The sequence below is a fragment of the Rhinolophus sinicus genome, chromosome 2, assembly GCF_057876585.1.
Source record: "Rhinolophus sinicus isolate RSI-liver-muscle chromosome 2, RSI-T2T, whole genome shotgun sequence".
In the NCBI taxonomy this organism is placed as follows: domain Eukaryota; kingdom Metazoa; phylum Chordata; class Mammalia; order Chiroptera; family Rhinolophidae; genus Rhinolophus; species Rhinolophus sinicus.
The window spans coordinates 141,724,519-141,744,246 of NC_142502.1; the positions used below are offsets into that span (position 1 = coordinate 141,724,519).

Here is a 19,728-nt window from a genome sequence, read left to right on the forward strand (position 1 = left end):
CCTGAATGATATGTCCTTCTCTCTCTTGGGAACTGTGAGGAATAAATTATCTTTCCCATGGCAATCATCTCCTGATTGGTTGCCCTCACTATACCTGAACAAAACAACAACATCTACATTCAAAACAGAGTAGAGCTTCTGGAAAGATTATCATCTTCCTGATAAAAAGGACTGCGCTCAACTGGCATGCACCTTTTGCCCTCTGCCTTTCTTAACTTCCTGAGTAAATGTGACATCTCAAGTTACATAGCCTTCTTATGACTACAGACATGAGAGCCACATGCAAAGGATGACCATGGAGGAGCACAGAAAAGCCCATTCCTTGAGTAGCTGTGCCAGCCCTGACTGATGGCCCGAGATTCTCTATTACAGAAGAAACAAATCTATCTGATTAAGCTGCCATAAGCACATTCCTGTTACTTGCAGCCAAAAATAATTATGATTAATACCCATTACTCTAACAACTGTTATATTGATCCTGGACACCTAGTAACAAATTAATTGATGCTTGGCCAGTTACAGAAGGAATATTAAACACAAATGCTAACTATATTGAGCACTCAACAACAAAAACTTCCTTTAGTATTAAAAGAATTTCATATCACATGGATAGAATTCAGAAAAGAAACCCTGAAGAATACATAAGCTGAAAGATAATGGTGAAATCACTCCTATATTTGTCAGCAGCAGGTAAGACAGTAGCAGTTTTTCTTCAGACACTACAGAAAAATACCCTTTTACTTGAATTCTTCATATTGTTTCTTGAATGGGGACAGAGCTCTCTGTTTTATAACACTTTTGTATTGACACAGTGTGGATCCCTTATCTTGGATTTTCTGGGTTTGAATTGAATGTTCCATGTATTATGATGTATGTTCAAATCTTTCCCCCATTTTTTAAGACATGAAGTTTGTGCCAGAAGATAAAGACATGAAAACATAAAAGAAGTGTTTGTGATTTCTTTGCCAAATATTTATTTTTGGCATTTATTGACATCAAACAAAATGAAGACATTCTTAGCAAAAATGTTTAAAGGTTTTGAATCAAAGTCTCTAACCGATTTATTATTTCCAAAATTCTAAAAATAAAAAACAAACCTGAATAAAGGAAAAGCAGAAAAGCTACTGGATTCCGAAACAGAACAGAATGGTGTCTTTCATTTCATTTTTGCCTATATATAATATTTACTGAAAAATGTAAAAACAGAGAAGAGGTAAGATTTGTTTGCTTTTTCAGAGAAGAGGTAAGATTTGTTTGTTTGTTTTTTCAGTATAAACTACATAATACACCAAGGGCTAAGATAATAAAAATCTTCTTGTGTAATACAATGTATAGTGCTTTCACACAAGATTATCTAGTTTGCTTTATCGGCAACAAATAAAAAATAGACAAATTTGAACTTTCATGGTAGAGAAAAACAGAAAATCATCTGGTATGGGATTTGAGGCTGTATTATTTGAAAATGCACAAACTAAAGAAGCATGGGATCTATTTTTGGCATAATTTGCATAAAATTATTTCCTCAAACTTTGTGTGTGTGTAAAGTAAATAAAATCTAAAATTAAGAGCTGAATTGAATAGAGACTGGTTACTGCTAATCAGTCGACAAACCATAAAATGTTCTTGTCTAGAGTGCTTACCAGTATCAGGTCCAACATACACTCCAAAGCTCAAATCAGCGACACTGAGACTCTGCCATAACATTAGACAGTACTAAGTTGGTCCTATTCCTTAATAGAGCAAAAGTTAGTTGATACAAGTTGTCTATTACTACACTTGGAATGTACCAAAGTCCAATTTCTGGTATTAAGAAAGAATGAGTTTGAAGAAATGAACTTGATTTTAGCCAGAGGCTCTCCAGGCAGACTCCAATTTAAAAAGAAGAAAAGGTTACTAATATACTAGACATGAAGTGGTTTTTGAAATCTGTGAATATACTTTCCCGTAAGAATAATGGTGTAAATTGTACTAAGATTATCAAGCTACCTCACAGACACCTATTAATCCACAATACTGATGAAATATGGATCAGATTTCTAAAAGTAAAATCCAATACTTCTGAGCTCCTAATTCAAGGTTGCTGAATTGTTAGCCAAATATGATGCATTGTACTAACTTCATGCCATGGAAATTTCAACTCACCCAACCTGTTTGTCTTGCAATGCTGCTCGCATAACCCACGCAACACACATGTGAGAACATCATCCTCAACATTAATATATTATGATAGAGACAACATAGTGAGTGAAAACATAGCAGAGCTTAGGAAAACCAAAACTGGGTTTAAATCCCCACTTGGGACTTCGGTAATTCTATTGTCTGAATGGTTACTTATTTTGTCCAGTTCAGCAGACATTTCTTAAAGACCTATTCTGTGCCAGGCATTCTTCATAGTGTGTCTAGAAGTAGTTTTTAACTCTGGTTTTGCAACAGAATCGTCTTCAAAATACAGATATTCAAAATAGTCTTTTAAAAATAGAGATATCCAGATATTACCTACAGAATCAAATTACCAGAGAAAGGAGCTAGGACAGAGGTATGGAGGCATATGAAAAAATGGCATATTCAGGTTAAGTAGTACATGGCAGATGGTAATTTGGAGACACTGATTTAGAGGGAAAAATTATATATATATATATATATATATATATATATATATATATATTTTTTTTTTTTTTTTTTTTTTTTTTAAATTTTTTTTTTTTGCGCAAACTTTGTGGGACACTTACAGCAAGTGGTGACCTGAAGCCACCTGAAGAGTCCATATGAAAGCTCGTCACTAACCCACTCCTAACAGGGCGTCTTCTCTTTTTAGTTAAAGCAGTAGATTCAACAGCACCTGCCTTTAGGAAGATACTAGATAGACACCTGGCACTGTCCTAGTTCCTTCAAGGAAAATAGCTCATAAAGGAATGTCATATAATCCCTGCTACCAAAACAGAATGAGGACAATTTGAAATCAGAAACTGTAGTTTTCACTTAAGAGCATAATAACTTTTCAGCTTTAATTAAAGAAAAACCATAAAGCAATAGTTTGGCCTAAAGGTACTCTGTTGCTTGAGATGCTATATTGTAAAAATCTTCTTTCTAATTAAATTTATTTAAGATAGTTGTAGATTCACATCTAGTTGAAATCGATAATAAAGATCTCTCACACCATTTACCCAGTTTCCTCCTGCAGTAACAGCTTGCAAAACTATCACAATCAAATATTGATATTGTAAGGTTGAGCTATAAACATTTCCATCACCACAAAAATCCCCTTGGTTGCTGTTTTATAGCCATACCCAATTCCCTCCTGCTGTCCTCCCCCCTTCCTTAGCCCCTGCAACCACTAGCCTGTTCTCCATTTTTATAATTTTGTCATTTCAATAATGTCATGTAAATGAAATCATATAATACATAACCTTTGGGATTGGCTGTTTTCACCCAGGATAATAATTCCCTGGAGATTCATCCTGCTGTAAACCCTTTTAATTGTACAGATCATGACAGAATTACAACCTAGTAAGTAAACAATGACCTTGGGTTTGCTGATGACTCACACTAAAGCAAAGGGCACAGTAAAATTAAACTCACTCTGCTCTGTTATCTATAAGTGTTTTCCTGCCATTGTAAAGACATAAAGACATTCTCCTTGTCAAATTGTTTTACCACTAAGACTGTTTTACATGTTGAAATTATAAACCTGTATGCTTGTGGGGCCATAGTTTTGTGAAACTTGTCTCCAAAAAACATGGCTAGTTAAGTAAGAGCTCAAAAATCATCCTTATTATAATTAATCATTTCAGATGGATACTAATTTACAATGAAATTCCTGAGTTTTCCCACTTAGAACTAAGTCTTTGCTCTCTCTCACCCTACCAAAAAAAGAAAAAAGAAAGAAAAGAAAAAGAATCCTGACTGAAATTGCTGTTGTTTGAAAAAACCGCCCTCATGTTGGGTTTAACCACTGCAGAGAAGAAACTCATACCTCTGTCAGCTCCAAATTCTTAAAAACCTCAAGATGATTTGTTTGCACTTCAAAATTTTCCTTCAATGTGTGGAGGGTATCGTTCATAACCACTTCTAATATCTGCCAAACTTGGCAATAGAATCTCATCACTGAATGATTATTTGAAAAGGAAAAGCAAAATCCAGACCAGATACTTGACTTTCTAGTCCTTACCATTTTCAAAACCAGAAACCCAATAGGCTCATCTCACACTAACAAACCTGTAACACAAAAGATCAAGCTATAAATAATAAAAAGGTCTAGAACCTGTTGGCATGTTGATAAAACATAAGCCTACAACGTTGATCTTTTAACCAGATCTATAGTACTCTGTGTTGGTGATACAATTTGTTAAGCAAATCAAAACTTTTTAGTCACCAGTCAAAAGATTTCTAGATGAAGCACATACTTAAGTTTCTAACTTAGATAAAGAGAGAGAAAGGGAAGGGAGGAGAAAGCAAACCGCCTCCCACCCCGCCCCAGGCAGTTCCTTCAAATGTTCAGGAGAAAAATCATAATGTTATTTAAACATTTAAGTAATTACTTGCCCAGCAAAAAAAATAAATAAATAGCAGGTATACTTCAACTTTCTTAATTAACCTTACTACATATACATATATGTACACACACACACACACACACACACACACCCCTCTTTAGAACTGACTTCCTAATTACAACTTTGAATGCCCACTCCTTTTCCTGCTTAGAGAAGGATCCCAAGGTTAACACCAATGGTTCCATTTAGACACTGCTGTGAACCAGGATAATAAATTGTCCATACTCCTTACTCCCTGTCATTAGCTCACTACAGATTTGTCTCCACAGTCCAAGAGAAAACTCCTAGAGGGCTGGGACCCATGTCTCATTCATATTTGCATGCCCCACAGTGCTAGGATCTACAAACGTGTTGCACAAACTGGGCACTGAAAAAGAAATGCTGAATGTCAAGAAAACAATATACATATACATATATAGACAGATCTATAAAACTCCAAACTTAAACAGGCCAACTTCCTAACTCCTACTAAACATGCCAAAGAAGGTAGAGAATAAATACATAGCCTAGTGGCACTATGTGTCCAAAAGCTTATGTGTGCCCTTTAAATAACCCATCTGTAGCTCAATTTTCTCATCTGAACAATGACCTAACTCATGGTTTTTACTACACACTACATAAGGGTTAGCTACTGATATGACTCAAAAAGACTATTACAATAAAAGTAAGGCCGTGCATTCCGACAAAAGAGGCCAAAAGCTTAAAAGAAAGTATTCTATAAAAGATAAAATCAGAGGTTGGCAAACTTTTTCTGTAAAGGGCCAGATACTACTGTAAATATTGTGGCTTGTCAGGCCAACGGACAATATTCACCGCCTGTGGAGCAATTATTCTCCATGAAAGGCAAATAGGTTGTTGTTTTCCTTTACATTTTAAAAGTTAAAAATCATTCTTCGTACTCGGGCCCATACCAAAGCAGGCTGGTTTGGGCCAAGTTTGCCCACCTCTGGGTAAGATTATAATGATGATAACACTGATCAGTTGCTTTGTAAAAGCAACATAAGGAAACGTTTGTGAGTTGATTCAAGTTGAGTGAAAAACGTGTAGCCCCCAAACTTCTAAAATCCAGACAGGCAGGGCTGGCGTGGTGGGGAATCAGGCCAGGATGGGGAGTTGGGCCTCAGGAGCCAGCAAGGGCCTTGCACGGCTCTGCGGGTCTTGCCCAGCCCCCTGCCACACTTACTCCCAGCAGCGGCCCGCGGCCAATCACCGTCTCCCCGGGCGCCAGCGCCAGCCGGGGTCCGCCGTCCTGCGGCTGCAGCTCAAAGCCCCCGGACATGGCGGCGAGGCTTAGGCCCCTTCGCAAGGAGACGATCCCCGCAACCGTTTCCGCCTTCCCTGGCCACGCGCGGGGCCTACAAAGGCGCCCGGGAAAAACACAAGGGGAGGAGAGCAAAGATTCGGCTCGGGCTCGCCGAGTCCCGGCGCAGTAGGGAACCCCAGCGACCGGCTCCCCAGCCCCGCCCCGCCACTCCGACCCGTGACGCACTCGGGGATTCCCCTATCACACTTCCGCAAACTAATGTTTAAAAGCCCCGGTTAAGACCACCCCCCACCATTCTCTCCGCCCTCCCGGCTTGGAGGACGCCGGACCTTGTAGTCCATAGCGCCTTCCTTCTCCTCCGTTGCCGAGCTGAGGCCCCCTGATAAAACTACCAAACCCAAAAGGAAATGCGCGCTGCTCTCTACGCCTGCGCGAAATCCGAGTCAACAAGAGGTGGGGCTAGGGTGGGTGGAATCAGAGGCACTGTGTGTGTGGAATGACTCAAAAGCCAGAGGGTGTAAACCTCCGGAGAAGAGGCTGCCAGAGCCCAGCAGGTAGGAGGGTCTTCCCTTCCCGCTGACATCGGGCTGGCAAGCTCGGGGGCCCGGACCCAGCGCCATTGCAACCTCTGCTCAGCGGCGCGGACCTGAAATGACAGTCGGTGTTCAGAGTTGTTATTGTTCATTTGTCAGTGCCCCGTGTTCTTTGAACTCCGGCAGCTGCAGCCTGGGCGACGCACGCAAGAAGGGTGGCTCAGATGGGACTCGGGGTCATTCTTTCCGACCTGAGGGGTCTGGACAGGTTAGGGGCCCCCTGAGAGCCGGGAGGTCCGAGCTGCCTCCGGTTCCTCAGACCTCCCCGCGGTCAGGTCTGAGCTACCTCCGGATCCCTCCCTCCGTGTGACACCTGGGGCGAGCTCTTCCCTAACTAGAGGTAATTTGGCAGCGCGGCTTGGTTCCTAAAAAAGAGACAGAAGAGGGATAGTTTTGCAGGCATCCAGGCAAAATTGGATTTAGAAGAAGAAAGATGCCCACTGGGGTTTTAGGAACCTCACCAAGGCACCCCCGATTGTTAGATTCGAAAGCCTTCATCTGTCTTCTGTGGAGTAACTGTAACGGAGAGGACGAATTTTATTCCCCACTGAGATCATGGGAGTAGTAACAAACAAACAATAACGTTCTACTAAAAGGAGTCTTTTCAAGAATATGGTAGTTTGGCTTTGGTTTGTATTGATGATGAGAGAGGGGCGGTGCCTGGCAAAAACTTGCGGTTGACTCCTGAACTTGTTTGTACAGTTTGCTGTCTCCCCCAAAACCTCAAGAGGAAGTCCTCTGATGAACACTGACAGACATTAAAGTTCCAACCGCCATAGTTAATTTGGATCATGCACAACCAAATGAATGGGAGCAATTGGTCTTGGCAAATCCAGAAATACAGGTTGAGGAGCTAATCTAGAAAGGGGAATTGTCCTGAGCTAAGTTAAAAGAAGTTTTTAGCTGTATCTCAAGCTCCTCCTCCGAAACCACCACTCCGTATTAGGAAGTGCAAAATGGAATAAACTGATTGTAAGTAAGTATAAGCTATCTTTATGTGCAAAAATAGCTCCATGTTTTCCATTGATTTCAGAAGCCTACACCATGTACCTTAGGTAAATTAGCTGAAACGGGACTTTAAATCTTTAGTCAAATGCTACACCTTTTTGAATTATAAACATTGTTTATAGCTCTTAGTTACTGTTGCTTGATGCCCTCAGTGACTATTATCCTTGGTTCATAATTAACTATGTATGTAGGTAGCTTCAAGAGGCTATTTCTAAAACGCTAATCTTATAACTGAATAGAATATTTGAGACTTTGTGTCATTATGACACTGACCTCAACCTCTTGTCCATTTCAGATAGTGTTTATGTCAAAGGTTTGCATCTACCCATTAGGTACAAATATATACACAATTCTTATATAAACTACTAAATGTCCATCAGGTTTATGATTAAATCACAAATTGCAGATAAAGAACTTAATGACAAGGCATCAGCTCCCACAGACACCAAGTGTTCAGGAGTTTAATAGAATTGAATTCAGGAGAGGGATTGCTGGGTCATATGGTAATTCTATTCGTAATTTTTTTAGGAACCTCCACACTGCCTTCCATAACGACTGCACCAGTCTGCATTCCAAAGGTATTTTCAATAAATATTTGGAGTCAAATGTGTTTTCACAATAGTCATTTCTACTAAACTCGATAAATTATAGTCTGTGAAGAATCACTTCTCTTTTTTAGACAATGTTCTTTGGGAGCGGAAAAGCTAATGTTTAGAGACAAACCCTTTTACTAAAAATACGTTTAAAAAGAAGAGAAGTAACATGCATTGGGTGCCTCCAATGTGTAATTCGGATGTGAGGGTAGATGGTTTACATGTTACCCCTGTTAATCCTTGCAAGAGCACACAAGAGGAGTATCATTGGACCCATTTTACAGATTGAGAATCTCAAGTAGAGAAAGTTAAAGTTCTTTAAATCATTCCCAGAAAGTGGGTTCTGTAATCTTACCTGAAGAGACTAAGTATGTTTAAACTCTGCATTTTAGGTTACATATGAGGATAATTTACTAAAACATCAAGCTATGCAGAAGAACTTGAAGAGGAACAATAATTCAAGAGTTTCTGACATAGGATTGAACTCTTTGGATGCTGAGAAGGAAAACAAAGAGTATCAAAATAAGTTTTTTGAACAGCTACCCGATGAGCTTTACGTACAAATTTTCAGTCAGCTGGACATGCGGAGTTTGTGCAGGGCTTCAATGACATGCAAGAGGTGGAATTCCGTAGTAAGAGACAATGACTCCTTATGGGAGCCTCATTGCTTGGCTGTGAGAGTTGTGTGCAAAAGAGAAATAGATGACGATCGAAAAAGTGGTTTTTCCTGGAGGGTAAGTTTCCTTTTTGTGGTCAGCAGTGTTCTTAACAATCTGGTGGTAGGTTTGAACCAACTCTACCTTCTATTTGAAAGAGTTAGGATTTCATATACAGAATGACATACAGAGTGTGTTGGCTTTTGAACTTGGTGAATTATTCTGTTCCTGCAAAACACACTATCTATCTTTTACATTTTTTAAATCCTAAATTTGGGCATTTTTGTCTGTTAATCAGAAGGATAGTGGCTACTTCTTTTCACTCCACATTATCCAAAACCCCAGCAAACTCTGGTGCTACACACACACACACACACACACACACACACACACACGCACACACACACACATTTATTAGTATATGTGCATATCAAAATACTTAATCTTTTTAGCCCTGTCAATCAGCTTCTCTGGTTTCAAGCAAACTCACTAACCAACCACCTACTACATTCTTTGACGATGATGGTTTTACCTCTTTCAGGACACACTACTGAGGAATTACCAGAAGAGTAAAGTGAAACTTGAATGGCTAAGTGGAAGATACAGCAACATATGTTCTCCTGTTAGCCTACCAGAAAAAATCATGTACCCGATGGATGTAGAAACATGGGGGGAAATTCTAGAAGCAGAACTGAAAAGATATGCAGAAAAATCACAAGCAGATCTCATAACTTTGAGAGTTTAAAACTAAAATGACTCTGAGATTGCAAAAGATACAGCTTTATTCATTTTTTTGTTCACCTTTTTAAATATTTAACATTTAAAAGAAAACTAAGTAGAAAATATTATAAAAGTAAAGTCTGTTTTTACTTGACACTTTAGAAAAAAGTATTTTTCTGGTTTTACTGTAATGTGAAAAAATCATGAAATATTATTTATATAAGAAATACAATGCTAATAGAGTAATTCCAAAATGTATTATTTCATGTATATGTTTTAATATATTGTGGTGCTTTAATAATAAGAGAGTTTGATTGGTATTTTCTGCTTAATGATAATTCAAAAATTTTGGAACCCATTTGAAGAAATTAACTTAGAGATTCTTTAAGTTGTAGGTATAACTAGGCTCCTGGGGAGACTTATTTAAATGAAATTAATAACAATATGTTTAAATGTATAATAAATTTCTATTTCAAATAACTAAAATTTCCATTTCAGTGGAATTAGATGGAATTGTCAAACATTGAAACCATTTTAAAATGTGCTAAATTTGTGATTTAGTTTCAAATTAACCTGACCATAGGGCTAAAATTTGTGAGATTAAGGATCCCATTATTTGCCAATAGACCTGGCATTGCTCTCAGGGACTGAAAATATATGGAGAGTTTTCAGAACACTTAACTACATCAGAACTGCACTATTTTTCTTAGTAAACCTCACTTTCTTTCTGACAGCCTCGTAGCACCATCTAGTGTCCTACTGAAGGATACCCAAAAGGACAGCTTTTTTGTTTTCCCTATATTCAAAAGAAAAATATTGTTTTAGAGAACCCTAAAAACCTGACTGTATTAAAGTTTATAGCTTTCCAGGAACCTTTATTTTAGCTTTTGTTCTCTTTTTCTTAAAAGTAGACGATATAGTAGTATTCACTATACCAGATTGTTCATTCTGAATCTGTGGTCAGCACTATAGTAGAAAGTGTCAACAAAACATTTTAGTTAGTATGGGATTTTCTTCTTAAATTATGCTGTATAGCATGAAAAATAAGAATCCAGGAAACCAGTATTTAATAAATAAGCAACTATCAAAAAGATGCCCCGCTCTCTACAAATTTCCTTTGTAGTCTCAAGCAGGTGATTGATTGTGTCTTACTATTTTCTTAGAGTTGGAAGAAGCCTTAAAGATCAGGCAGTCCAGTCTCCGGACTATTTGGCACTCCCCTCTATAGGAATGTTCTTCCTCTCACCAACATTAATTCTTTTCTTGGCAGTCTTTTTTGTAAAACTCATCATCTTGACCTGGAAACCATCCCTAACTTTTACCGTTCTGGGTTAAGTGGCCTCCTTAAGGTTCCTGCAGTTCTTTGTACCTACCACTCTCAAAGCTGTCATACTACATTAAATTGTCTGCTTTACTTGTCTGTGTCCCCTTTAAGACTGTGAGCTTCTTAATGTCAAGGACTATTTATTTTTGTGTTTCTAAAGTCTGGAACATAGTAGGTATTCTATAAAGATTTATTAAATTATTTGTGCATTATTTATTTTAATTTTACCCAGACTATATAATAACAAAATAATTTACTGTATTACTAATGGTTAAGGTAAGATTGTATTGAAATGCAATGTACAACCTATAAGCTACATGGGGATACTTAATATTAATGCTAATATATGAATAATTGTTCTAGTCTTCTCAAAAGCTGTAAGAGAAAAATAGGAAAGTAGGAATGTTTTGTTTTATTTTTTTTAATAAACATTTGAAAATGCACTTAACCCAAAAGTATCACTTATTACCTGCAATTATTGGGTCACCTCAATAATTACTTTTACAAGTTATATGAATAATCTTTAGTTTGGTTTATGTAGTAGTATTGCATTAAAATAATTCTTTGTATTATAAGTTATGGACTAAAAGCACAGTCTACGCTGAAAGGAAAGTTTTGGAACTCAGTGATAAATTTTATGGTATAGGCTTAGAATTAAATGTATATTTATCAGACCAAACCATTAGCATCTGAGCACGTGAGTGGGTGGAGTAGCATGAAAGGAGTGCTCTTACTCATAGATAAAATAGTATGTTGAGTATACACAGTTTGTAAAAGAGGCAAGATTATTGGAATAGAGTATCATGGAATTTCCAGTGTTTTTTTTAATATTGAATCAATTCAAGTTCTATTATTTTTAAAAATAAAGTTAGAAACTTCTTTTTTAATTGTTTCTGGTTTATAACCTAATCTTAGACCAGTACATAATAATCAATAAAATATATATGAATATAAACTTTAGACCTTAGAATATTCACATATATAAGCCTAATTTGAAAAATACAACATACCCTAACCATTTTGATTTCATCATTGCTTTGACATTATATAATATCTCTCTCCAAAACTTCAAATGCCCTAATAATATTAACAAAAATGAGATGAGGAGTAACATCAGGATATGGATTAGAAAAAATAATGCATAAGATTGAAAATGACACATTTTTATTTAGAGTTGAAAGACCAAAAACATCAAATAGATGAAAGTAGATCAACAATAGACAAAGTTGATTTATAGTTTATTTTTTTCCAATTCAGGATCCAAACAAAATTTACATGTCTATATTTTTTTATGTACCTTTAATCTCTTTTAAGCAAAAGTGTCCCTGCCTTTGGTTTTGTTTTTCAGGACATGGCCTTTTTTGTTGTTGTTGTTAGAATTCAAGTTCGTTATCGTATGGGATGTTCTGTAATTGATTTGTCTGATTGTCTCTTCATGATTTGATTCAGTTAAAACATAGTTAGCAAGTATTCTACATAGGTGATGTAATAATATACTTCTTATTGCATTACATTAAGAAGCACATAATGTCTGATTGCTCTACTGTGTTAGAGGGTAAGTCTGAATATTTGACTGAGGTAGTAATCATCAAATCTCTCCACTGAGAAGGATAATTTTCCATAAAGCCAAGATTTCTTTTTTCAACAACCTTTTCTAGAGTATTTCCCTATCCCAAATGTTTTATAGACATTACTTTCTTTCATCTTCACAATTAATTACACTTTCAAAGAACACAGGAAAATCATCTCCAAATTCTTTTCCAGGCAATCTAAAATTAAATAAATTTCAAAAAGATGTTAAACCACAATTTAAACCCAAATCTCTTTGACTTCAGAAACTAGTCGAGCTTTTAACCAGTATAATGCCTTTTATAATTTTGACAGTTAGTTCTTACATTGAAGCAACAAGAAGGACTAAGACTAACAAGGAGGGTCTTCCATTACAAATGTCTGGAAACTCGGGGGGAAATTAATATTAAATGCATAGAACTTACATTTCTGCTAATGGCAGAACAGATAATTCTGACAAGCCTTCCTACTTAGGACAACTTAAAAAAACCTCAGAAAAATAATTAATCTACTTGAAGGCATCAGAGAGCTAACAAGATAGTAAAGAAATATTGGATCGGCATCTGGGAAAAGAAAGAGAACTTGAGAGGTAAACCCATGATTGAGGTGAACCTTGCATGGGTGCATTTGCCAATTTCTGTGAGAGCATCTAAGAGATTAAATAGATTTTGAAATCTATTTAAGCCTCTCAAGCTACAAGGACAGTGAGTGGAATCCAGGACTCACTAAGACAAGCTGGTAACCCTAATAATCTCCCTTCTTGACGTTTGGGACCCAAGGCTGCACCCTGGGGATGGGAGTGACCTAGAAATACATAAGACTTCATAGAAAATCCTTAAAAACATCTCAATCTTTGGAACTGGGTTGAGAGAAACCCCAAATACTAATGCCCTAGACACCTGCCAGATGCAAAACACAAACAAACAAAAAACCTCCCTGGAAGAAGATATCAACATTTCAGGTTTTACATTATCTCTACAAACATATTATCACAAGAAAGCATGATAACATGAACAGAAAACAACAATAGAAAAACGAACAGAAACAAACAGAAAAACAGATGACAGAAAAGATCTACAGTTGGAATTATCAGATGAAGTCTCCAAAATAACAAAGCTTAAGGCTATCAGTGTAATAAGAGGCATGTTGAGAACTTCAGCGGAGAACTGAAATAATAAAAAGAGCCAAATGGAAATTTTACAACTAAAAAATAAAATGATATATTAAGGAATTAATAGATGGGTTTAAAAGCAGATTAAACCCAGCTGAAGAAAGGGGAAAACATTAGTCTGAAGATGGATACAAAAAAAAAATAATCCAGAATGAAGCAAAGAGAGAAAAAGAATGAAGAATACAGAGGAGACGACAGTGGGAAAACATTAATAATAAAATGACAAGGTCTAATGTATGTGTAATTAGAGTCCAAGAAAATGAGGAAGAATAGAATGAGGCAGAAGTAATTTTGAAGCGATGGTGGTTGATAACTTTTTAATGATGAAAGGCCTCAAATCACAGGTTCAAGATGCCATACAACCTGCAAATATGACATATAGAAGATACATTACTAAGCTATATCAGCTAAATTTGCTGAAAAGTAAAGACAGAAAAATGAAAGCAGTCAAAGAAAACGAAGAGACTACCTATGGATGAGCAATAATTAAATTGAATCATTTCTTAACAAGAATAATGGAACCCAAAATACAAAAATGTTATCTTTAAAGAAACTTTCAAAGGAAGAAAGCTAACAACCTAGAATTCTGTACCCAGGGGAAATACTTTTCAAGAAGGAAAGTGAAGCAAAGACATGCTCAGGAAAACAAAAACAAGGAGAGTTCTTCATTAACAAACTTGAACTCAATATATTTAAAAGGTAAAAGGAATATGTTCCCAGATTTCATCTGGTTGGAGTATAGGAAAGAACAGAGAGCAAGAAAAGTGGTAAATACGTGGACAAATCTCAATGAATATCAAGTAGAAGGTAATAAAATCTGTGGGGTTTAACACAGAGAGAGAATTAAAATACAGGATAACAATGGCATATAAGTAGGGAGGGGATAAATGGAGTTAAAATTCAAGGTTCTTGCATTGTCTGAGAAGAGGGTAAAAAGAGCCAATTAATGATGTACTTCAAAAAGTTAAAGGTATCTGAAGTAATCTCTATGGTAAACCCTGAAAGAATAGTAAAGGAATATATAACTACCAAGCTAATATACAACAACCAAGGTAAAATGAAGTAATAAAATATAATGCAGGGAAGACAAGAAAAGACAGAGAAAGCAATATAGTACAAGCAGAATAAATAGAAAATAAATAGTAAGATGGGCAATTGCAACCCAATGTATCTGTAACAACATTTCATATAAATACACTAAATGCTCCAATGAAAAGTTAAAGGGATTTAAAAAAAAAAAACTATATTCATTTTATAAGGTACACATCAAAACTTAAGGCTACAGAAAAGTTTAAAGTAAAAGAATGGAAACTATATACCATGCAAACACCAACCAAAGAAAAGTTGGCATATCTAATTAATATGAGACAAATTTAACTTTAAGGGAGAACACATTACTAGAGATGTTTTAAAACTGTACAATAATGAAAGACACAATTCACCATGAAAATTAAAATAGCTTTTCAAATTTATATTAATCTAATAGCATGAAAATATGCACATAATTTACAAAAACAAGTAGAGAAATTCAAAATCACAGTGGGAGATTTTAATCACACCTCTGTCAGCAATTGATAGAAAAAAAACAGTAAGGATATATAAGAGCAATGCTACTGCTTCGAACAAGTAGAAAAACCATACATAAAACAGAAAACATCTGCTTAAAGGTATTGGACTGCTGTGGACACACCAGGACCAGAGGGACCAAGATTCTGGAGAAGATGAACCTGGAGCGATGACCTGATATTCTGTAGTTTTCTTTTCCCTGGAAGCATTTGGCAATTCCAGGCGTGATGCAAAAAAACTGAGAATCTGGGCTTTGTCCAGAAGGAGGGCAAGGGAATCCAGGAAAACTGTGGCGGTTTCGGGAGGGCTGGAGAGACAATATTGAAGACTTCAGGGCTCAACCAGAAGGGAGAGGTAGAGAACTAAGTCTGACACAAGGCTAGTATTCCTAAGACATTTGCCAAATTCTGAAGCTCTGAGGGATTGGAGGCTAGGAAACTAAGCAGAGAGCCTCTGAGAAGCAGAGTGGAGTTTGTACATAGTCTCACTCTGCTGAGGAGACAGTGATTAGAACTGAGCACCCGCCAGAAGCAGGAGCCCAGGTGAAGAACCTAGGGTCTCAGTTGAAACCCTTGGAGGGCACCAGCCTCAATTCAGCTAAATCCCTAATTTGACTACGGTGAACAAATCCCTCTGCCTCTTGTAACTATGTATATATATATATATATATATATATATATATATATATATACATATACATATATATGTATATGTGTATTATATTATATATATATATATAATACACATATACATATATAATACACATATACATATATATGTATATGTATATATATACACACACATACATATATATGTATATGCATATATATATATAGTAGTTGACATTCATTATTCTTCAGCTTCAGTTTCAAGTGTACAGTGCAGTGATCAGGCATCTACATCATCCCTGAGGTGGTCTCTCTAATGAGACAAGTGTCCATCAGATACCCTACAAAATCCTGACATTATTGATTACATTCACAGCATTAGTGGAAATGTAATGGCTGTGTGCGATGTCAGAAGGGTAGTGGGTGGAGGAAGGGAGGTTTCACTGTGTGAGGAATATAAATGATAAACGTCTAACTATTACATTGTTTTGTGCACCTTAAACTAATACAAAATGTTTAAAAATAAAATGCTGATGTAGAAAAATTACTTGAAAATTAACTAAAAAAAAAAAAAAAATCCCTCTGCCTTGTGTAGAGCAGGGCTTTTATCACCTCTAGAGGAAGATAACATCACCGGGAGCCTCTGCAGTTTTTCCTATACAATGTCTGCATCCAATAAAAACCCAGCAGGCATGCTAAAAGACAGAACTAAATGACTGAAAGAAAAACAAAGTCACCAGGATTTAGTCAGTGCAGTTTGCTGACAAGGACTTCAAAATAACTATGATTAATGTGTCCAGGTAAATGTAGGAAAAGATGAAGGAAACAGATAAAGATGGAGAATTTTACCAGAAAATTAGAGGCTAAAAATGAACTAAGTGGAAATTCTACAACTAAAAAGTATAGTAACAGAAAAGAAAACTCAATACATAGGTTTAAGCAGATTAGAACATTGCAGAAAAGAGCATTTGTGAGCTGAGAAAGAGAACACTAGAAAAATGCTGGAGCTGAAGCACAGAGAGAAAAAAGAATTTTTAAAAAAGGATTTAGAGACTACAGTTCAGAATACAGGCATACCTTGGAGATACTGTGGGTTCAATTTCAGACTACCGTAATAAAGCGAGTGTTGCAATAAAGTTAGTCGTGATCTTTTTGCTGGTGGAAGGTCTTGCCTTCAATTTGTAAAAAAACCACAACATTTGTGAAGTGCAATAAAATAAAGCACCATAAAACGAGGTGTCTTGCAAAGGTTTAATATATTCATAATTGGACTTCTAAAAGGGATGGAGAGAGAGGTAACCCCAAGTTTCTTTCAGCTCAGTGGGACATGCAGGAGGTCTGAGAAAGTTTCCATGCCCTTTGAGAGAGCTATAGAAATAGTTGAGAAATAAGGTAACAGACCCCAAAGCAGAAGCCGTGGGATTGACAGCCAAAACCAGGAGAAAAACAAGATGCTGCAGAGTTAGGGCACTCCAGGATAGTGCGACTTGAGGTGGGCCAGAGTCGGGAGGACCACATGCCCTGAGTCCTGATCTTGCCAAGAGAATAGACTGCAAATTACAGGGACAAAGGCAGTTGAGACGAGTGGCTACTGCCCAAACTGGAAAGAGGCTGCTCAGGAAAGGCTGTTAGGAATAGAGGGCTGCAGGCTTCACTTCTGACGTTATGCTGTTACTTAGGTTTCCTGCTCTGCCTGGATGCCAGGAAAGGGGAAGGAAAGAGGAAAAAGAAGGGAGGAACTCCAATTAGGGTGGCCAGACTTAGCAAATAAAAATACAGGATTCCCAGTTAAATTTGAATTTTAGGTAACAAATCATATTTTTTGTATAAGTATGTCCCAGATATTGCAGGGGACATACTTAGTCTGAAAAAAAAAGTTCATTGTTTTATTTGAAATTCAAATTTACATGGCAACCCTAATCCCAAAAGACTGAGCAATGTGCTAAGCCTGAGTTAACAACTGGAGTACTTTTTAAATTACATTCATGGGGGTGACATTGGTTAATAAAATTATATAGGTGTCAAGTGTACAATTCTATAATTCATCATCTGTATCTTGTATTGTGTGTTCACCCAGAGTCAAATCTCCTTCTGCCCCACATATTTGACTCCCTTTACCCTCTTCTACCTCCCCTCCCCTTACTCTCTGGTAACCACTTAAAATTTTGTCTGTGTCTATGAGTTTTTATTTGTTTGTCTTGTTCCTTTTTTGCTTTCAGTTTTATATCTCACATATGAGTGAAATCATATGGTTCTTGGCTTTTTCTGTTTGACTTATTTTGCTTAACATGATAATCTCAAGATCAATCCATGTTGTCATAAATGGCAGTATTTCATCTTTTTTATGGCAGAGTAGTATTCCATTGTATGTATGTACCACATCTTCTTTATCCAATCACCTAATAAGCAAGATTAAGTCTTACAGAGTGTCCCATCCCCCTCCCAACCCCACACTCCTCATGGACCAGAAAAGGGCTGCTGACAAGTGGTGACATTGTAAGTTAAGTCTCTGCTCAGGCTCACTCTGCCTAAACACCCTCCAGCACGCCCATTTCTACTCTGCAGCAGTTGCCACGTGCTGTTACAGGACTTCCTTCTCACATGTTCCAGGAGGAATGAAGAATGTTCTGCTATGAAATCCTCAAACGTGTCTGGGGGGCAGGACCCACTCAGAGGCACCCCATGTAACCCTTCTTTTGTCTTCTCAGTTCTCTTCTTTTCATCAACTAGCAAACATCTCATTCTCTTTTTGGGTGGAAATGCTGTATTTTAATCATGTCTTGCATCCTTCCTATTTTATGGTGGTTCATTTAATAATCACTGTTCTAGATTATTTAAAGTGAATCTTTTGGAATTCAGAAGACCTTTTCCTTTCTCAGGTGCATGGATCTTTGCATTGAAAGCCTGATGGTGAAAACTTGTTTCTTCCATGCCTTTTTTAGCCTTTTGCAATTCCAAGCTGAGCTCTGACTCCTTTATTCTTAGCTATATCCACCATCTCCACAAAGCTCTGTATACCTGCCCTCACAGATGGAGAGCTGCAGAGAAACAAGAATTACTGGGATGGCAAGTACGGTGGAAAGTGTTACAAAAATGTTAACCTATTCAATTACTACTCTGCACAATAAAACAGTGCTGGAGAAGAAAGAAAGAGTAAGGACTAGAAAGAAGCAGAAATTGAACAAGACCAAAGAAGGTCATAGTACAAAGCAAGGGATGTGAGTCAGGTCTGGTAAAAGTTCAGCATTCTTATAATTCAGCCCTACCTGAAATAAAACCCACTTTCTTAGTAAACCTATTTTGCCTTTTCCAACACCTCCCAATCCCTATGCAGTCAGGGCATAATGGATGATAAAACTGGAGTTTGCAACCGTATCAGTTATGCTATGTTACTATAAACATGAATTTATCAAGGAAATTTTTTCAATAACCATTTTCTGCGGCCTATTTTTCAGAACTATGGGTCTTCTGAGCCCTGTGGGGAAGAAAACAACTGCTGGTTTCCCAGTTTGCTCATTTTGCTTTAGTTTTAATATGACAAAATTATGTCTGATCATCACACAGTAAAAGCCTGGTAGAAAATACATAAGATCATAAACAAAGCTTTCTAAAAATGACATTTGAAAGTGTCTCGACTTAATGGGGTGGCTGTGTCTTTTGTTGCCAATAAACAGACTAGGCAGAATTTTCTGTTTTTATTCTTATAAGTCAATAATAATAAAAAAGACATTTTACCATTGTTTTCTTTCCATGTATGGCCTATTGTTTTATCAGTTCAGCTTCTTTTTTCTCTCCTTCAACTCCTTTTATTATATATTTTTAAATTTACTTTTTCCCTAAATGTTTTGTCTTGAAAATTTTCAAATTTACAGAGAACTTGAAAGAACAGAATAGTTATGTAATCGCCTACATTACCCAGTTGTTAACTTTAGCCACATTTGCTTTATCTCGATCTGTCTATACCAGGTTTCTAAACCTTGTCGCTATTGATATTTTGGGCTATTTAAGGGACTGTCCTATACTTTGTAGGGTATTTAACAGCACCCCTAGCCTCTACTAATTAGGTGTCGATAGCACCCTCTCTTTTGTGAGAACCAAAATGT

At 36.9% G+C, this 19,728-nt stretch overlaps 2 protein-coding genes across 7 annotated transcripts in view; one reads left to right on the plus strand and one right to left on the minus strand.

Annotated features, from left to right (window-relative positions):
- The window catches only part of APLF (aprataxin and PNKP like factor), an 82,354-nt gene extending 76,303 nt beyond the window's left edge, over window positions 1-6,051 (minus strand). For both annotated transcript variants that reach the window (XM_019718313.3, XM_074332091.2), the window contains exon 1: window positions 5,737-6,051. In XM_019718313.3, the coding sequence (XP_019573872.3) occupies window positions 5,737-5,832 (96 nt within the window). In that variant the 5' untranslated portion in view covers window positions 5,833-6,051. The remainder of the gene's footprint in view (window positions 1-5,736) is intronic.
- A 213-nt stretch (window positions 6,052-6,264) lies between these two features.
- On the plus strand, window positions 6,265-11,159 carry FBXO48 (F-box protein 48). 5 transcript variants are annotated; one of them, XM_074332086.2, is made up of 4 exons: window positions 6,271-6,371; window positions 7,947-7,996; window positions 8,404-8,745; window positions 9,209-11,159. In XM_074332086.2, the coding sequence occupies exons 1-4, from the start codon at window positions 6,314-6,316 to the stop codon at window positions 9,410-9,412; spliced, it is 654 nt and encodes a 217-aa protein (XP_074188187.2). In that variant the 5' UTR covers window positions 6,271-6,313; the 3' UTR covers window positions 9,413-11,159. The 5 variants fall into 5 exon arrangements, with proteins under 5 accessions (XP_019573855.2, XP_074188187.2, XP_074188188.1 ...); XM_074332087.2 differs by lacking the exon at window positions 6,271-6,371 and adding an exon at window positions 6,378-6,750; XM_074332089.2 differs by lacking the exon at window positions 6,271-6,371 and adding an exon at window positions 6,763-7,382.
- Window positions 11,160-19,728: the final 8,569 nt, after the last annotated feature.